At 42.2% G+C, this 20,173-nt stretch overlaps 1 protein-coding gene and 1 pseudogene across 1 annotated transcript; one reads left to right on the top strand and one right to left on the bottom strand.

Annotated features, from left to right (window-relative positions):
* The first annotated feature begins 1,952 nt into the window (after positions 1–1,952).
* On the top strand, positions 1,953–7,278 carry LOC123413312 (annotated as a pseudogene).
* Positions 7,279–16,568: 9,290 nt separating this feature from the next.
* Positions 16,569–19,594, bottom strand: LOC123409564 (protein PLANT CADMIUM RESISTANCE 9-like). Its single transcript, XM_045102430.1, has 6 exons — positions 19,331–19,594; positions 17,715–17,768; positions 17,359–17,438; positions 17,236–17,251; positions 16,961–17,153; positions 16,569–16,854 (listed from the first exon to the last, which is right to left on the bottom strand). Exons 1-6 carry the CDS (start codon positions 19,592–19,594, stop codon positions 16,775–16,777), a joined length of 687 nt encoding a protein of 228 aa, XP_044958365.1. The 3' UTR covers positions 16,569–16,774.
* Between the last annotated feature and the right edge of the window lie 579 nt (positions 19,595–20,173).

Raw genomic sequence — 20,173 nt, 5'->3', positions numbered from 1 at the left:
CCGCAACCTTTTATTTTCAGTTCATAATGAAAAATCTTCGTCAGATTTTTTTTTTCAAAAAGGAGGATGACCTCCGGTCTCTGAATTGGTTCTCAGGATTTCATCTATGTGTGGCTTTGTGTTTGTTAGCTGAAATGAAAATATGCTATCATCGCAGGGTAACCATTTTTTAATTGCGCTATTTTTTCTGAATATGTGACCAAGATTTCAAATCATGGACATATTTTTTTAAAAATTCCTTCGTGATCAATTTTTCTAATTTGTGATCATATTTTGAATTCATGAACTCTTTTTCATTTGCAAAATAAATAAATTAATGAACAATTTCAAATTGCTGATTTTTTTATTTCGTGAACAATTTTTCTAATTTGTGATCATTTTCTGAATTCATGAACTCATTTTCAGTTGCAAAAAAAAAATTTAATGAACAATTTCAAATTGGTGATTTTTTTATTTCGTGAACAATTTTTCTAATTTGTGATAATTTTCTGAATTCATGAAAAAAATTTCAAATTAATTAATGTTTTTGAATTCGTGGACTTCTTTTGGTTTGTGCGAGTATTTTTTGAATTTATGAACAGTTTTTAAATACACAAAAATGTTGTGAATTCATGAACAATTTTCAAATACACACAAAAGGGTTAAATTCGTGAACTTTTTATGATATGCACGATCTTTTTTTTGAACTTGCAAACAATATTTCGAATTCACGAGTTTTTTTTTGAATTCATGAACTCTTAATTTATTTTTAAAATTTTCGAACCTTTTAATTTATGAACTGTTTAGAGCGTACGTTCGACTATAAACAAATGCTACGGGAAACCTTTGAAAAACAAAACAAAAAGGCAGCTAGCGATTATTTGATGGGCCGGCCCACCTTGTGCACTCGATGAGCATTCTACACTAACCTCGCCGCCGGTTCCATAGGGAAGAAAACCTCGCCGCGCGCCGTCAGAATCCCCAAATTCGAGAGAAACGCCGGTCAAAATCCTCTCCCGCTGCCGCCACCATACCTCCTTCCGTTGAAGCGTGCGCCCAGAATCACCCCCTCCGCCTCCGCCCCCGCCTCCGCCTCCGCCGTTCTTCCTTGAAGCGGTTTCTTTCTTCCCCATCCCATTCTTGCGCGGGGTTTTAAGTTACCATGGGGCTGAGGAGTGAGCAATCACGCTGGGACCCTTGGAGGTTGGCGGCGGAGCGGTAAGGAGACGATGCGGCGGGCGAGAATCCACAAGGTCTCAGGGCCAGGCCACGTCGGAGGAGGCCATGGCGCCGCGTAAGCTGCCGTCGTCGTCCGGCGCCACCGCCCTCTTTTCTCTTCGCTTAACAACCATCCGGAGAGGAGCACCGACGGACGGAACGGGGAGCCTTTGATCGATGAGCTGCCGGCGGCTCAGATTCAGGTAAGAACACTGAACCTAAAGAGCTGGTCCCGGAACCTTCTTCTCGGAAAAGTAGTACATATTACTGTAACATTGATGAACCATTTTGGTTACTCAGGGCTTAAAAGCATCTCCAACAGCCGCGCTATGCGCCGCGTTCAAAAAAGGCGTTTGCCGCGCACGCTTCGGCTGGTTTAGCGCGAGGATAGACGCGGGCTCCAACAGCCGCGCTATAATGCAGCGCGCGCCGCTCCAGCAGTGCCCAAAAATGCAGCGCGCGCACAACATTTTTTAATAAATAGATTGCATTAAATAAAAAGATACAAAGTTATTTTACATAGATTGCAACTAGATAGGTAGTTCGAAAACGTAGATAGATAGTTCGGTGCTAAATAGTTCGAAAACAAAAAAACATAGATAGGCAGAGGGAGAGAGAACGCGGCGCGAGAGGCAAGGCAGCGCGCTGCCTTTTATGGGCGCGCGGGCTGCCGCCTTTTCGCGCGTCCCGCGCGCGGTAAACTGCCGGTTTAGCGCGCGCGCCTTTTTGCGCGGCTGTTAGAGATGCTCTAAGTAGGTAGGTTTAATTTAGGAAATAGACTAGGGGTTTAGATCCCGATTGAAGTAGGTAGTTTAGTGTCTAAAACGCTTTTATATTATCGGACCGAGGGAGTACCGTGTTCTACTTATAGTTGCCACCTTGCTAAGACACCACACTCTCACATCACAAACAGTCACAAATGGTCTATGTTTTTATCTATTTTACTAGTATATTCTAGCAGCTGGCTACTGCATTTTTTGGCAACTTTCTATTGCGTATTTTACCTCCACTGCATTTTCTGCTACATATTTTTCTGTATTGTATTTTGTACAGGTTGTATACTGCATTTTTTTTAGGTAAGTCGTAAAATGGTGCCTAATACTGTCACCAGAAATTGGTCATGTAGGAGAACCAAATGTTTTCTTCTGACATGGTCACATGAAGGAATATAGTAGAACATGAGCCATGGGAGATTTAATGTAAGAAAAGCTATGCATTTGGGAGCAGGAGTGGGTGGTGCGTGGTGTATACTTTCGAGGAACGTGCAGACATGTTATGCCTACTGGAAAGCCGTACCAACGGGAACAATGGTGCAGACGAGGAGACATAATAAAACATCAGACACCGTGTTCTGAACCGTTAAAAATTCAGATAAAGCTGTGTGAAAGTGGTGTTGTTTTATCATCGACCACAGGCGTATGAGTGCGCTCCGTCGTTTCTGTGTTATGGTAGTGGACGCGCTTGCTTTCCTACTAAGGGTCAGTACCAGCATTTGCTTCCACTTTCCTCACAAGAAAGGAAGCAAGCAAGCGCATCTTGCTCACACCATTTCTTCTCCACCTTTCACTACGCCTGTGCTTCTCTCATCAGCTGAGCTCCCATGGCGGAGCTGGTGGCCACCATGGTGGTCGGACCATTGCTCTCCATTTTGAAGAAGAAGGTGTCCAGCGACCTCCTCGGCCAGTACAAGGAGATGAAGGGCATGGAGGAGCAGCATGCTATCTTGAAGCGCAAACTGCTGCTCATCCTGGACATCATCACCGACGCCGAGAAGGCGGCAGCCCGCAGAGCAGGGGTGGCAACATGGTTGGAGGCCACAAAGAAGGTGGCTTATGAGGCCAATGAAGTCTTTGATGAGTTCAAGTATGAGGCGCTTCGTCGCGAAGCAAAAAGGAAGGGGCACTACAGGGAGCTTGGCTTCCATGTGGTAAAACTCTTTCCCACGCACAACCGTTTTGTATTCCGTAACAGGATGGGAAGAAAGCTCCGCAAGATTGTTCGGGACATTGAGTCCCTTATGACTGAAATGAATACCTTTGGATTTCAAAATCAGCAAGTGCAGCCGGTAACCAACCAATGGCGGGAGATGGATAATGATATCTTTGATATGAAGAACATCACCAGCAGATCGAGGGAGATTGATAACAAGAATATTGTTGATATCATAGTTGGTCAAGCCAATAATGCAAATCTCACAGTTGTTCCCATCGTTGGAATGGGGGGTCTGGGCAAGACCACGTTAGCACAACTTGTTTACAATGACCCTGAAATACAGAAGCATTTCAATATGCTGCTATGGGTGTGTGTCTCTGACGTCTTTGATGTCGATTCTCTGGCTAAAAGTATAGTTGATGCAGCTCCTGGAAAGAAAGATGATGGTACAGAAGCACTTGATTCAAAGAAGAAGAATGATGGTACAGAAGCGGCAGCTTCCAAGAAGAAGACACCCCTGGATATCCTTCAAAATGTTGTGAGTGGGCATAGGTACCTCCTTGTATTGGATGATGTCTGGACAAGAGAGGTTCATAAATGGGAAAAGCTCAAGGCCCGCCTTGAACATGGTGGCATGGGTAGCGTGGTATTGACAACTACTCGTGATGAAGGAGTGGCTGAAATAATGGGCACTGTTGAACCTTATAATCTCAAAGCTTTGGAAGAAAAATACATATAAAGGAAATCATTGAAACAAGAGCATTTAGTTGTTTTCAGAGGAAAGAAGACAGGCCTATCGCTTTGGTGAATATGGTTGGTGAGATTGTGAAGAGATGTGTTGGCTCTCCTTTAGCTGCAACAGCACTGGGCTCTGTACTGCGTACCAAGACCAGTGAGGAAGAATGGAAAGCCATATCAATCAGAAGTAGCATTTGCACCGAGGAGACTGGAATTTTACCAATACTCAATCTTAGTTACAATGACTTGCCGTCACATATGAAGCAATGCTTTGCTTATTGTGCCATATTTCCCAAAGATTACGAGATTGATGTGGACAAGCTGATCCAACTATAAATTGCACATGGCTTTATTATTGAAGAAAGGCAAGTTCGTCTTGAAACCATTGGGAAACACGTTTTCAAGGAGCTGACCTCAAGGTCATTCTTTCAGCATGTGAAGCAAGTCCAAGCCACAGTTGATGAAATTAAATACGATGGGTCATGTTATTCCAGAACTACATGTAAAATCCATGATCTTATGCATGATGTTGCACTGTCTGTAATGCAAAAGGAGTGTGCCTTACGAACTGAGGAACCAAGCCAGACTGATTACCTTCCAGACAATGTTCGGCATGTATTTTTGTCATGCAACAGCCCAAGACAAACTTTTTATGGTTTTCCAGAGAACTACTCTCCAGCTATCCAAACAATTCTATGTGATAGACGAACGCATATTCGGCCGCAGCATCTTTCAAAATACAGCTCTTTGAACGCATTACAGCTCTATTCACAAGGAGGATCATTTCCGCTGAAACCAATGCATCTACATCATCTGAGGTACCTAGATCTCTCAAGAAGTGACATGAACGAACTTCCTGGAGATATGAGTATTATGTACAACCTACAAACGCTGAACCTCTCTGGCTGCAAATATCTCAGTAGTCTTCCAAAACTACTGAAGTACATGACTGCCCTCCGTCACCTTTACACTCATGGTTGTCCAGGGCTGAAGAGCATGCCTAGAGACCTCGGAAAACTTACATCCCTTCAGACACTTACATGTTTTGTAGCAGGTAGTGGTTAAAATTGCAGCAATGTTGGAGAGATTGGGAATTTAAACCTTGGCGGTCAACTAGAGCTACGTAATCTAGAGAACGTGACGCAAGAAGATGCGACAGGGGCAAACCTCGTGAACAAGAAGGAACTAAGAGAATTGACATTAAGATGGTCCGGTGGAGGGAAGGATGCAAGAGTACTGCTGGAGAATCTCAAACCTCATGATGGGCTGCATGCTATAAGGATACAGTCCTATGGAGCCACCACCTTCCCAACATGGATGGCCATGTTACAAAACTTTGTTGAGATCCATCTTGTTGATTGTAAAAAACTGCAATGGCTGTTCAGCCATAATACATCCTTCGCATTTCAAAATTTGAAGGAGCTTACTCTACAAGGTCTTGTATGTTTGGAGAGATGGTCGGAAATAGATAGTGATGTGATGCAAGGAGAAGAGGTAATGTTCCCGCTGCTTCAGAAGTTGTGTATTACGGACTGTAAAAAGTTGACAGCATTGCCAGGACAACCGACCTTCCCTCACCTCCAGAAGGTTTTTATTGAGAGATGTCCAGAGTTGACAACTACAGCTAAATCACCACAACTCAGTCTATTATGCATGGAAGCACGTGAGGCAGAGATGTACACGTGGGTAGCTAGATCTATGACTTCATTCAGCGATCTGGAACTGCATATCCTTGAAGACAATGCAGAAACAACCCCGGCAGCAGCTGAGCATGGTTTAAGGGAAGTGCTGGACGGCAAGGAAAAATGGAATGGTCATGATTTCCCTCTGACAGTTATGAAGTTAATAAAATTCAATACAGGTGTAACAGATCTGTGTGCGTGTTTTGTACACCTTGAGGAGTTGTCAATTCACAGTTCTGACGCGCTCGTTCACTGGCCAGAAAAAGAGTTCCAAGGATTGGAATCCTTGAGGAGGCTTCTTATTGTGAGTTGCAAGAATCTGACTGGATATGCACATCCTCCTGCCGAGCCATCAACATCATCAGAAACTAGGCAGCTCCTACCACAATTAGAGTTTCTGGAAATAAGGAATTGTAATGGTTTAGTTACGGTTTTCAGTATCCCTGCATCTCTCAGAACAATGCACATTTCCTATTGCAGACAGCTTGAGTCCATATCCAGTATGAGCCTGCAGCAGGGACAGTCAGCGTCGTCGACTCGTCAAGGGCCATATAGTATACCAGAGGTGTCGGCATCATCCTCACCCGGAGCGGTGGCTGAGCATTTAGAAAACTTAAAAGTATCGTATTGTCATGGCTTAACAAGGGTCCTCCATCTTCCTCAATCCCTTAAGGAACTAGAAGTTACTTCCTGCACTCGTTTGACGTCTCTGGAATCTCGCTCGGGAGATCTCCCATCGTTGGCACTCCTCAGCCTATATGAATGCAGTACCCTGTTATCTCTACCGGATTGGTCGGAGGCATACTCATCTCTCCAAAGTATTATCATTATAGGCTGCCCTGGCATGAAGACGCTCCCTGTAAGCCTGCAGCAACGACTGGGCAGCATCCAGAGTGAAACCATAGATTCCCATCATTATGGAAGTAAGTACGCGTCAAATTACCTTCTCTGTTACTTAGTAATGAGTATTGAATGCACGAGTAGTTAGATAATAATAATAGCATCACTAGTGGTACAACTGAAAAGTGTTGCAAATCAAATGTCCTTGTAACCTAAACTCGTCATTTCTTTCTTCAGTGATGTTGCTCTAAGTGTGAGTTTTGACATCAATAAACATCAATAATCTGTGCAGGGAGCCTATGCTGCTGAAGCCGAAGACATGGAAATATGTATGTGAAGGTTGAAATACTGAAAAGGTTGGTGATATTGTACCCCCTTGGATTTATTTCGATGAAAAAGAAAACACAAGCCCCATCAATGTGTATTTGGATTTCTTATGGTGTTGATTGTGTAAGGCCTTCTTTGCAGAATTTTTCCAGCACATATAGACGAACGGAAAAGAGTGCCCTTTTGCGATTTGGTTCCTGCCATCAGTAACTGTTGACTTGTTGCTGCCATGGTGATCTGTGGTTTGCCGAGATGAGACACCCACAGCAAATTGTTGCCAAGTTGAATCCGCAATCAGAAAGTGCGTCACACGCTGTTGTTTTATCCCCAGAAAGCGTTCTTGTTTGATATTCAGTACTTGTATTTTTGCACTTCTTTTTACCTACGGGCTGCTATATTACTATTGTCTTATTATCCTTTTTTTTGGCTCAAAATTATGTCAGTATTTCTTGGATGCTTATGTCCAGAAGTGGTAATTTATTAACTCAATTTGTGGCATCCATATCTGTCAGTCCTTGTATGACTGTATGAATAACACTACTACTACTTTTTTTTTTGACTTGTACATGCATGCGCTGGTATTTGGTGACCATCATATACGGAGTATATCTGAAGCTGTTGATTGCCCCTTATACTTAGCACTAGGAATAATACAGCTCTGCAGCGAGGCTAGAGACTTCAGTCTGTTCTTTCAAATACATACATGTCAGTTATTGACCATTATATATGAAGCTGTTGATTTTTCCCTCGTACTCGGCCATGACATGCCATGCTTCTTACTAGCCCCCACCCCTCTCTCAAACACTACCTCATTGAGTTTTTAGTTCACCGCTGCCAATTTTTTAAATATTTGACATGAACTTCTGATGATATTTTCCCCTTTTGCGATTCATTTGAATTCTCTTGGCGGCAACTGTGAAACTGAACCCCAACTGGATACTCCCTCTGTTCCTAAATATAAGACATTTTAAAGATTTTAATATGAACTATATATGAATGTATATATTACATATTTTAGAGTATAGATTCATTCATTTCGTTCCGTATGTAGTCTACAGTGAAATCTCTAAAAAGTCTTATATTTAAAAACGGAGAGAGTATATCTTTAGAATGGTTTGTTTTGTGTGCCACTATTTATACATCTGTTCTCTATAATTAGAGTTTAGAGATAATTACCTGAAGAAGCAGCAGTCATGCATAGAGTTTTCATCCACACGTCCCTTTATGGCGTTCAACACTGACAGTTTGCTTTCCACATGAGTTCAGCTCCTTCAGCCAATCAGAACATAGTGCGTTAACCCCCCAAAACAAAAAACATCGTGCAATAACTTTTTCACATTGAGACAGCATTTTCTCACCTTTTACAGATTCTGTCGGTCTTTTTCCCCACCAATCTTGTTTAGACATTTTTTCGTACCTTTTATGCATCTTTATATTCCACTTTTTCACTGACTTTTTTGTACCTTTTATGTATCGCTATATTCCACTTTTCTAAAAAAATTGGAGTACTTTTTAAAATTGATAGATATTATTTTGCTATAGAAAGTTGTATTTCAGACTTTGTTTTAGGGTGACGATAACGTCCACACGTGTTGGTGTTAAGGGGTCTTGCCCACATGTCTCATGTGGTGTGTAAGGGAAACATCCGCACGCGTGCGTATGGGCAAAATAGCTAACACCCGCACGTTCGGCCTCCTGCCCTAGCGACACGCACATCCGGCCTGCCACCTCGCGGTCCCCGCGCCCCCGCGTGACAGTTGTCCTCAGTTGTCATGTAACACTGGGAAGACATGGCAACTGACAGGCATGCGGACACGGCCAGTTTAACTCAGTTGCCATGTAACACTTGAAAGACATGGCAACTGACAGGCATGCGGACACGGTCAGTTCCACTCAGTTGTCATGTAACACTGGCAAGACATGGCAACTGACAGGCATGCGGGCGTGTTGGCGCGACGTCAGTTCCACCACACATCGTGTTGGCAACCACGAGCTCTGCGTGCGCGAAACAGGCGTGTGGGCAAACTGATAAACGCTCACATACATCAGCCCCTTCCCACGTGGCATAAAAATTCTGCCAAAAGTTGCCAAGATTAGTGCAACTATAAACGGACGCAGATCCATGCGTATGGATGGTTTGCAAACACCCACACGTGTGAGTGTTATCTGTTCTCTTGTGTTATGACTTCGGTGGTTGTTACTCACCCTTTTTTTCATGCACCCTTAAATCCATAGTACCTCTTTTTTGCTCGTGTCGCACTTTCTAAGTCTTGGACTATTTTTCCCAGGCATAATTTATCCTGGCACATTTATGTTGAAAAATTCTGAGTAATTACGTGGCTACACGCTTTTTATGTCACAATAAATAACTATCTTGCTCGGAGATTTCCTTTTTTGACTCGTACGTCTGGTTTCATAGTTTTTACCAAGTACGCGGCTGTTTAATATATCCAATGTCATTTTAGCACCTGTCTAATATCTCTTCCTAATAATAAAGCAAGTACGGTTTCTGGTCGTCTGTCTTGAAAATTATCCCTAAAGTTTGCCTAAATTACCCACCATGCCACCGGTAAGTAATTAAAAACATTTCACAAAGCGAAAAATCTTGGACTGGGCCGGCCCATGTAAAAACCTCCTATATTACGCTCTGCATGCTGGGAGAATATCTAACACACCATATGGGCCGGCCCATGCACGGGCGTCTGCTTTTAGTTCCCTTTATTTATTTATTTTCAGTTCTGTTTTATTTCTTTATTTTAAACAATTTATAACTTCAAATAATCTTTAATATTATAATAAACTGAACATTATAAATCAACATATTAAAAAAATTAAAATGTTTGTGACTTCAAAAACTGCTCGGAGTTTTGTGAAAAATGCTCGCATATACAATAAAATGTTTGCAATTTTAGAAAAATGTTTGTACAATAAGAAAAGTCCATGATCTCAAATACAATTTCATGTATTAAAAGTTATTAAAGGAATTTAACAAAATTATTTCTAATTCAAAATATGTTAATGCATTTAAAAAATGTCCTAAAATTTTAAAAATAGTTAATGCCTGTTTTGATACTTTCTATTTTTTATTTAAAATTTTCCGTTCCATTTTTTATTTATAATTTAAATAATTTATAATTACAAAAACTTTTGCATATTAAAAAATAGGAATTTGGAATTAAAATGCTGAAGAATTTTTCTTTTGAATTAAAAATAGGGTTCAAAAAAAGCGCCGATTTTTATATTTTTTTTGCAAATTCCAAAACGATGTCCATGAATTTAACAAATATATTACTGATTTATAAAAATGTTTGTTTATTCAGAAAAACTTCATGCGTTTCAAAAAATGTTTGTGAATTTACAATAAAATCCTCCAACATCAAAAATTATGTTCGTCTTTTCTTGAATTGGTCGCCAATTCAAAAGAAAATATTTAAACCCGTTCAAAATATAAAAAATATTCACGATTTTTACTAAATGTTTGGAAATTGTAAAAAATGTTCTCAATTTTAAAATTCTTCCCATATTTGTAAAATTGTTCACGAAAGATCTAATATATGTAGTTAAACATTAATGCTTGTAAGTCTTTGTGACAATATACATGTGTGAATTTTAAAGAATTAACTGTTGGATGGATCGGATTATTACTGTATGTTTTTAAGAAAAAATCTTGAAATTCAGAATAAATCTTTCAGTTACCAAGATTTTTGACAACCATGATATATATTTTTTGAAAATGTAAAGATTGCTTCAACTTGTGAATAAATTTAAAAGAAGAAACATTTTCTTACATTTATGCACAAAATTTCTAAATGAAGCGATGATATGTGAACATAATGTGGTCACCGTCGTTGAAGATTATGTTTTTTTTTCGTGGCAACGCACGGGCATTTTACTAGTATTGTGCTAAAAGAAGTACACTTTTTATTTTAATATATCCAAGTACGCGGCTGTTTAATATATCCAATGTCTATCGGAGAGATTGTTTTTTGCTCGTATCTTACTACTCGGTTCTTACCACCTCCAAAAGTGTTAGCACACTTTTTATTTTATTGCCCTCATTTTCTTAATTTTCACAGTTTCCATGTATACGTAATTAATTTCGTTGGAACCCATTTTCTAGATAGACGAGTGTTTGAAGTGAACCAAAAAAAATTGTCCTAAAAGGTTTTCTATTGTAAGGGGAAAACTTGAAGTGATCCTGACAATGTCATGAATTATATGGTCTTTTTGATACATGAACATTTGACATGACTAAATAAATTTGTTCCTAAACATTATTTATTTCATAAGGAACATCTTTCAAGGGATTTCTGATAGACTCATGAATTCCATGTTTATTTTATTTTTGTTTGGCTCATTTTATTAATTTGTTAGAAATAGTATTTCCGTTTTTTGCAGGAAAACAAATTTGATTCCAATTTTTCATATTTTTTAGTTAGTCAAGATTGGATGTGTTGTCGTAACCAAGGAAGAAAGTCAGAACGAGTGGCTTCCAAATAATGCTTGTTATTTAACTTATGCCATGCAAGGAACAAGGAAGAAAGTTGAACTCTCCCATCCTATGTGATTGTTATATGGAAAGTTCATTGCAACATCTATCAAAATACAACTCTTTGTCATGCATTTTTCATGGAATTAGATGTTTTGTTATATCGAAATACAAATCTCCTGTATCAACATGCTCGTTGCGAGTGTCTATTAAAATACAACTCTCATGTATGATAGTTATCCAGAAAGTTCATTGCAGCATCTATCGAAACTCTCCACTTTTATTGAAGTTTCGACACACATAACTGAGAAATCAAGAGCCTCTGCACTTTTGGCAACTATTAGTAGGCCGGTCCAATAAAGATAATGAAATTGTGATGACAATCATCATTGTGCTTTAAAATTGACAATATGTTTTGGATGTATCAACATTGACACGTTGAAAATTGTTTTTCTTAGGTTTGTCATAGCTTCCCATTCGATTATGTGTCATACAGGTTCTCAACAACTTTCACATAGTTTTTGTCTGTGTTTCTCATTAAGCACATCTTTCACATAGGCTTTTTTTGCGTGGGAACATAGGCTTATTCATTTTTATTATCGGACATCCGAGTGGAACTCGAATTACTATGAAACTCTACTTTATTCTCCATGAAATCATAAACCAGAGTGATCCACGTTGAAATTCTTTTATGAATCCTCCTTGAATAAAACCATGACTTCGTTTTTTTACAATTGTTTCAGTTGAATTAGAAAAACTGATTATTTCAAATTTCAACAATGTATTGACCATTAGTCTTGTTTCGAAGAGATCTTCAAGATGAAGTAGATCTTGATATTCCAAATCAGTCATTCAGGTTCAAAATACCCCAACAACATACCCAGTTCAGAATTTTTTCCTGATTTCGGAGAAATCTTTAAATAAATTGTATTGAACGACGAGCAAGAGGGGGGGGGGATGGACCATGGATTATTTTTAGGACCTTGGTAAATCCCGGACGTTTGGATTCTAAGCATGTCATCCGGAGCATTTTTTCATAGCAACTTTAGTTGACGCAAGAGGACAACTTTAGTTGTTAAAACATGGCAACTTTGTCCCAGTTGCTTTCTTTTAAGAAAATTGTCATGTTTGCCAACCTGACATGAAGTAAGGTTGCGATGAAAAACGTTCGAATTGCCATGCTTAAAATCCGAATGTTCGAAATTTATCATTTTCCTATTTTTATACGCTTAAGGCCGTAAATACAAAAAAGAGCCAATGCTTAGATCTGCACAACATTGATGATTGGATAGTTTACAATCGTCTTAGTACATTAGTCACATGATGGAGCTAATTCACACTTTGTGCACCCACTGTCTATACACGTATTGGTATTTGTACACTCAACCGTTCGGTCGGTCGGTTAATTCGGTTGGCAAGTACTCCCTCCATGAAGAAATATAAGAGCGTTTAGATCACCAAACTAGTGATCTAAATGCTATTATATTTGTTTATGAATGGAGTATTTTTTTTCTTGGCAGGTAATTTGGCTGGGGAGTTAATATATGATCACATCATTTATGTCCATGTACTCTTACATTCTTTTTTCACTCAACATCAGATAGTTAATTGACCACTCCTTATATTAACTTCTTTTCACTGAAAATGTTTTTCTGTTTATACCAAGTCTTGATTCTGTGGGTGAAAACTCAAGGTGTGGCCTTCATTGATTGTGTGTGGCAATGATCTTGTTGAAGGCATTGTTCTCAGAACTTGGACATTCACCACGGTGTGAAAACCAGGTAGACTCTTATTGAAATGTGTAAACGCCATCAGAGATGGGGTTGGGAATGGAAGGATGGAAAACTAGTTGCAACAACAAAAAGGCACACACACGATGACAAACTCAATCAAATGAACTAACTCACGACAATACAATACATGGACACATCGATGCATGGACACTATGCATGTAAAACTAGTTTTTATTTGGTCCAGTAGTCTAATCACCCCCCCCCCCCCTCTAGACATACTTTGGATCCTACACCCTTTGGCATCAAGACACCAAAAAGGCTAACGCCCCAGAGCTCAGTAGACCTCGTCAGACCCCTCGGTCACCTCTGAATCATCACTAGCAGACTCCTCAACATCATCATCATCATCCATAATATCATCATCAGCAGCAGCATCAAAGGTGGTGGCCGCGGCAACAGCGCCAGAGGAGGTAGCATGCTGGCCCGAGGCCTCATCATCAGTCCAAGTGCTATGCTCGTAGATCAATTTCTCCTCAGGAGTGATGATCTTTTCAGAACGACTACGAGCCTGAAGATGGAGAGCCCGCATTATCTGAATCTGCCTGCACCTCGCAAGCTTCTCGTTGACATGGGTTTATAGAGCTTGTTCTGGATGTGGGATTGCAGGCAGATGGTCTTCTTTACCTGGTTGGTGATCGAGTTTAGTGACCCAAGAGGGCTTGGCCCCGACAGGGAGTTCAAAATCACTGTCGCTGGAAGTGGCAAAAACATCCACATGGTTGTCAGAGGGAAAGTGAGGCTAAGTATGCTTCTTCTTCCAGAGTTGCTTGGTCTCATGCTTTGATGAGGTTGTGTGGAGAAGTGAGAGGCTCTCGAGGCCTGCGAACTGCCCATACTGAGTTCAAAAACACAAGATAAACGGAGCATAGGTTGGAACCTTCCTAAAAATGATTGTGCTGAGCATCTCCTCCAACAGCCACTTGGAGACATCAAAAGTAGCACTAGAGCCAGCTTCAGTCTTCATAGCTACAAGAAGATTGACTAGATAACCATGAATCTCTTCTTGATTCCCAACCTTGGGCAGAAGAAGATTACAAAAGACATGGTGCATGATATCATGGACCTGCTGCAAACCCTTGGACACTCCAAGTATGCCACTCTCGGGAATGTAAAAGGGCAAGCTCCTCCTTCTCCATGGAGGTAGCCCTGTCATGAGGACGGATGCCATCATTCCCGGTGAGCCCGGTATCATCATAGCCAAGAGCGTTATAGAAAGCTCGCCAAGGAACATGAAAGAATTCATCAAGGCACATGAAGGAAAGATGACGAGCCTCATCAGTGTCGAAGTGGACAGTGGCATAGAACTTGTGAACAAGCTGCACGTCAAAGGTATAGTTGATAGTCATGAGCTTGATAAGGTCAAACTCCTCGCACAGCGCCAAAGCCTCCCCAAAGTAATCTAAATTGTTTCTCCATTACTGAATATAGTCCGTTGCTTGGTGTACTTGTTCTTGTGGTGCTCATAAAATTCGTACACAATCCGCATTTGCAACTCATTCCTGAATTGAGCGATGGTCTACCTAGGAGCAATGGGTACCTCATAGGGTTTGAATGCGAAATATTTCCCAATCTATATGCTTCCATTTGTGCAGTGGAACCGTTGAATTTTGCTTGGCTGCGAAGGACTTCTCACGATGAGTTGGCTTGGTGGGAATCGCCACTTCCTCTTCTTCTATCTCATAAGTGAGCCGACCTCTGCGAGCTCATTTCTTAGAACTCTTACGAGGGGGAAAGCGAGAATATGAGCCACCTACAAACACACACGAGAAGCACACAAGAAAACCCATAAAAGATGAGGGGATTGTACGCAGACAGAGGAATATATTAGTTGCCAAGAGGAAAAGATAAAACAGTGGTAACAGATTTAGAGAAGCCGATTAAACCGGTCAAACCAGCAGTGGTACCGCTCCGGCGGTTTTATCGACAATGCAAGAGGTTGTACCTCTCTTCCACACAATACCACATCGGTGGGAACTGGCACATCCGGATTTGAACCAAGTACCAATATTTGAAATACATACACAATCAGTAGGAGATATACTAGTGATCTCCTCCACCCAAACGTTTGACTAAAAATGCGGGAAACCAAGTAATTCCTAACAATGGAGGATCCAAGGAGAGGAACCAATGGACAGGAGAACGAGGAATTACCGGTGTCCATGGGAAGAGATCGGAGAGGAGGGGACCTCCGTGGAGCGGATCCGAGAGAAACCCGCAGATCTGAGGCGCTGGAGGGCATTCCTGGACTATGGTGACGGCGGCCAGCAGCTACGGCAGTAGAGGAGGTCGGGCACGAGGGGGAAATTGAATACCCTTTCGGCCCGGCGCCCTTTAAGTACCCGTTCCATCGCGGGTGGTTATATTGTTCGAAAGAAGGTTGCAAGAAGACAAACACAAAAAACCCAAGGTTGCAAGAAGACAAACACAAAAAAACCTTTAAGTACCCGTTCCATCGCGGGCTTACCTTTAAGTACATATGGTGAGGTAAGCCCAAGGTTGCAAGAAGACAAACACAAAAAACCAACACTTGGAGGATACACTCACCTAGGACCTAAGCAAAAAGAGCAAGATAGGTTAAGTATAAAGACAAATACAAACCGACCAAGAGCACTTTAGCAAATACCTCACTAGGAGAGAGCGGTGGCCGAGGACACCTATGTTTGAGTCAAATGGTATGGTACCATAAAGATTTTAACCTTGGGTCCATGATCAAAACTCGTCTTTGAAGCACAAGTACCATAAAATGGCTAATGTGGAAGACTTATCGATTTATGCATAATAGGGGGAGAGAGAGAGTTCATTGAGAGAACAACACTCCCCCTATGTCAATGCCTACATCTAAACAAGATAATATGATGAGTGTGGTAGGGTCTGTCCAGGGACGAATTTAGGAGGGGAAGAGGGGGGGCTAGATCCCCCTAACAAATAGATTCTTCTACTATGATTATGGTTATTGTAGCCAAAAAATTTCACTTCATATGAACTTTGCCCCCTCCATGACAAATTTGCCCCCTCTATGCATGAATGCTGGCTCCGTCCCTGGGTCTGTCCGACTTCAATCCACATTGCTCGAATCAATGATATTTAGCTCATGCCTTAACTTGCTTCATCTAATGGTTTTGTGAAGATATCTGCAAGCTATTCATTAGTATTGAGATGAATAAGATCAATCTCCTCGCGGGACACCTTTTGTGGCCCGGGTGCTATCTTTGGTGGTAGTTAGTGTCATGCTGGTCCGAGCGACTGATCACCGTGGCGATTTTTTTTAGTTATGTGCATCCTCTCAATGTCTAGTTGAACATTTTGTTGGTACAAAGACTAAGTGTAATTGATATATTTGTGATATTAATATATTCCCTATCGAGAAATCGGCCTCACTTATTGGTGGGGCATATTATCCAGATAGAAAACGATTGACGGAATAGAAGTTGTCGACATTTGTCATATTACACTTACACTTGACACCGTTAATAAAATTATATATATAAATAAATGAAAGTGAAAGCATTATGCTACATAAACAAGGTAGACTCTTATTGAAATGTGTAAACACCATCAGAGATGGGTACGTTGGGAATGGAAGGATGGAAAATTAGTTGCAACAACAGAAAGGAACACACACGATGACAAACTCAATCAAATGAACTAACTCGCGACACAACACAATACAGAAAGTAGAAGCTTGGTGGTAGACTGGCATGTCTTTTCCTGAGCTGGAACTGGAAGCTGACACTATGCATGCATGGACACATCGGTGCATGCGGACACATGATCAGCTAGCGAGTCATCCCCGGGTAAGCCTGAGGCGCGGCGGTGGGAGCGCTCTTCCCCATCCTCTCGATGTTGTCGTGCCACCCTGCACAAACAGGCAAGAATCTAGTCAGTTAAAACGCAAACGGAGGAGCCGATCGATCCACTAGACCGGCATAGGTCATGAGAGCAAGGCTGGGCAAGGATCGTACCGAGGCTCATGTCGAATCCACGGCTCTTGAGCTCGCGGTACTCCTGGCAGATGGCGCAGGGATCGCAGAAGAAGTGGACGCAGCAGTCGGCGCAGGGCTTCTCCTTGAGCCCGTACTGCTCCCGCATCCTGGAGCGGTAGCAGCATACCCACCCACGCCAGCAGCATGTACGCCGTCCCGCGCACACAGCAAGCTGAGCTCGTTGGTTCGATCATTTGACCGTCGACGCTAATTTACACAAAATTTGCCGCAGAGAAAGAAGAAGAGAAACTCACATGAGGTTCCGGCAGCCTGCAGCACACATGCATGCACAAGTTCATAATAAGTTAATAACCAACCAAAGGTAGTATGTTTTTCCAGTGTTTGTCTAGACTAGATAGGGAGTTAGCTAAGCTTACAGCTGCTGACGTCGTCGCAGCAGCCGAAGAGGCCGGTCGACCAGGAGGAGGCCATGGCCGGCGCTGCTGGGGACGACGAACTATTAGAAAGAAGCTCGCCGGACTTGTGTGAGTGTGTGTGTGTGTGTGAGAGAGAGAGAGAGTGAGCTGCCGTGTGCTGTGTATTTAACGACGGAGCCGGGTTCTTTCGGCCCGTTTTCCACGCGCCATGTGGGCCTTGCGACAATGTCAGTTTCACCAGCGCGGCGCCAGTGTCCTAGGTTGTGCCGTCGTGTCTACGTCGTTCCATGCATGTTTGCATGTGACTTGGCACTTCACCTGAACTACCACGAAATCACGGGCGTACAACTGTTTACGATGAGGCAAGTCTGGGACTTGAACTCTGGTGGACAGGAGATATCACAGTCCTCCTAACCATCCAACCACAGGTTAATTTACAACCATGAGTGTATATGTGCATAGAGTATTAGTATTATTATCGTAGATCCAGCATGAGTGGTCCGAGGTACTAGGATGGTGGAATATGTGCGTACGACCGATCGGTCTTCAGCCGCCAAGCCGGGTCGATGGCCCGATGTGTGGGGGCCGATAGGAATGTGTGGTTCAAGGAGAGTAGAGCAAAAATATCAACAGCACATAGCTAACGCAATGAGAGTTGAGAGGGGACAACAGCGGCTAGGCTGGTCTCGTGACTCGGCATCTACGATCCATGCATGGTAGGGTGATACTACGAGCAAAATAAATCAATGTTTTGATCCTTTTAGAAAGTTATAAGCACGATATGACCCCAATTGAAAAAAAATAACATTCTCAGTCCTTTTTTCTATCGCCGGATAAATTGCGATAGGTTATAACTACCTATCATCCCTGAGGCGTCTGAGGATAGAGAACTTATCCACGCCAACATCCTTAATGGCCCACCCGTCCATTTCGTCAGGTTTACCGTAGAGGTCATTAACGATACGCTACTATACCCTAACGCCATCCACCCCTTAGATAGGGTTTGAATAGTTAAAGGCCGCAGGGGGCGGCTGACAGGTCCCACCCACCAAGCTAGCCCCCCTTCTTCCTCCTACCACCCAAGAAACATAGAGGGGCGTTGGCTCTTTCCTCTCCACCCCGCTCCCCCCTTCGATCTTCTCTGTTTGTTCCTCATTCTTGCGGAGATGCTTCCACGAAGAGAGAAGCAAGCACTTTCGGTCCCTCCAACTAGTTTTAGTCAAATAGATCTAGTTTTGATGGTTTTTTTGCACTAGGTGAACCCTAGTTCATCTTGAAGTTTTGAAATTTGGATATATGAATATGTGGATATATGTTGGATGTGTTGGAGAACGACAAGATAATGGTTGCCGGACGCCACCGTAGGATAGGTTTAAGGTCGTGTCAGAACAGGTTTTATGTTCTAAATGTCCGAAATCTAATAAAAATCGTCTTGTTTACATAAATGTCATTCAGTTTGTATGAAATCCATCAGTGTTTTCAAGAATTTTATTCACTTATTCACAAAGTTTTTGAATTGTATGCAGGTAGCGTTGAATGACAGTCTCCGCATCCCTGTCCACGGACTGGTTCACCCGTCCATGAAATTTACGGGTTACCATGCCCTACGTACTATCGTAGATCCAGGATGATTGGTCCGGGGTAATTGGTTGATGGACTGCGTGCGTACGACTCGTAGGTAAGGGCAAGTTCAATGCACGATCCAAATTGTTCGTCGACGTTCGTTTCTCATAAACAGACACAATATATGGCCCAATGCGTGGGAATAAACGGATCAATGTCCGTTTTCGACTCATTCCCGACCCAAGTTTGGGTTGCATTTGCGACGAAACGAACAAGCGCGGACGGGCACGACGCGTGCTCTTATCCACCCCTGGCCCGTCCGTCGGTGACACACACTTCCCTTTTTCTATCCCCCTCCCCTAAACTCCGACCGCATGCCCCACCCCTCTCCCCTCTCGTCACCAGCCACCTCCGTCGCGGCCGTGTAGCTGCCGAGCACAACCGCTTTCTCACCCACGTTTTCACCACACCACGAGCTGTCCAACCCCTGCCCCTCCTTCAGTGCAACCGGTGGCCGGATTTGGACCGGGTCTAACCGGATTTGCATGCGGCGGGCCACTGGAGGCAGCGTTGTGACATGGAGTGGCCTGGTAACTGTCCGTATAGCCCTGGCAACGCCCCTAGACCGCAAGCAGGTACTGACTCTGCCTCTAGCCACTCGGATCAACCCCATTGGCGATTCGGCAAATACACCAATGACCGTCGTACGGGCTCGACGCTGGCCCATATGCTCGTCGGCGCACCGATGCCAGTCATAAAGTGCAACAACTGTTCACTGAAGGTCGTACACCGCGTGTCTACAACGCTGGAACACCCTGGATGGGTGCTTGTCAAGTGCAAAAATGATAGGGTACGTGCTAGTTTAGCTTCGGTTATGATTCCGGTTCAGTTTGTTTTGCTTACAATCAAAATTTTATTGTGTAGGATGGATACAATTTTTGGTTTTGGAAAGAAGAATACATTGATGTACTGATAGCACGCAATTTAATAGATGTTCATGCATTTTTGCTAAAGGAGATTAGATGTGCGGAAGCAACGTCAACTTTTTTAGACTCAAAGAAGAAAGAAACATTCAAGATCAAGACTCCGCAGAAGGCACTAATCCAACTTACGAAAGCAATTACGAAAATTGAATATCTTTTAAAAGCCTTCTTGTAGTTCTTGTTTTCTTTGAGCTTGCTATTCTAGTTAAGATTTAGTAAATGTATTTCAACATATCACAAAAATAGTTTATCAAAATAATAATAAAATG

This window comes from Hordeum vulgare, chromosome 7H (genome assembly GCF_904849725.1).
Source record: "Hordeum vulgare subsp. vulgare chromosome 7H, MorexV3_pseudomolecules_assembly, whole genome shotgun sequence".
Classification (NCBI taxonomy): Eukaryota; Viridiplantae; Streptophyta; class Magnoliopsida; order Poales; family Poaceae; genus Hordeum; species Hordeum vulgare.
The sequence above is the reverse complement of the archived record's forward strand: the minus strand, read 5'-3'. Positions and strand labels throughout refer to the sequence as shown.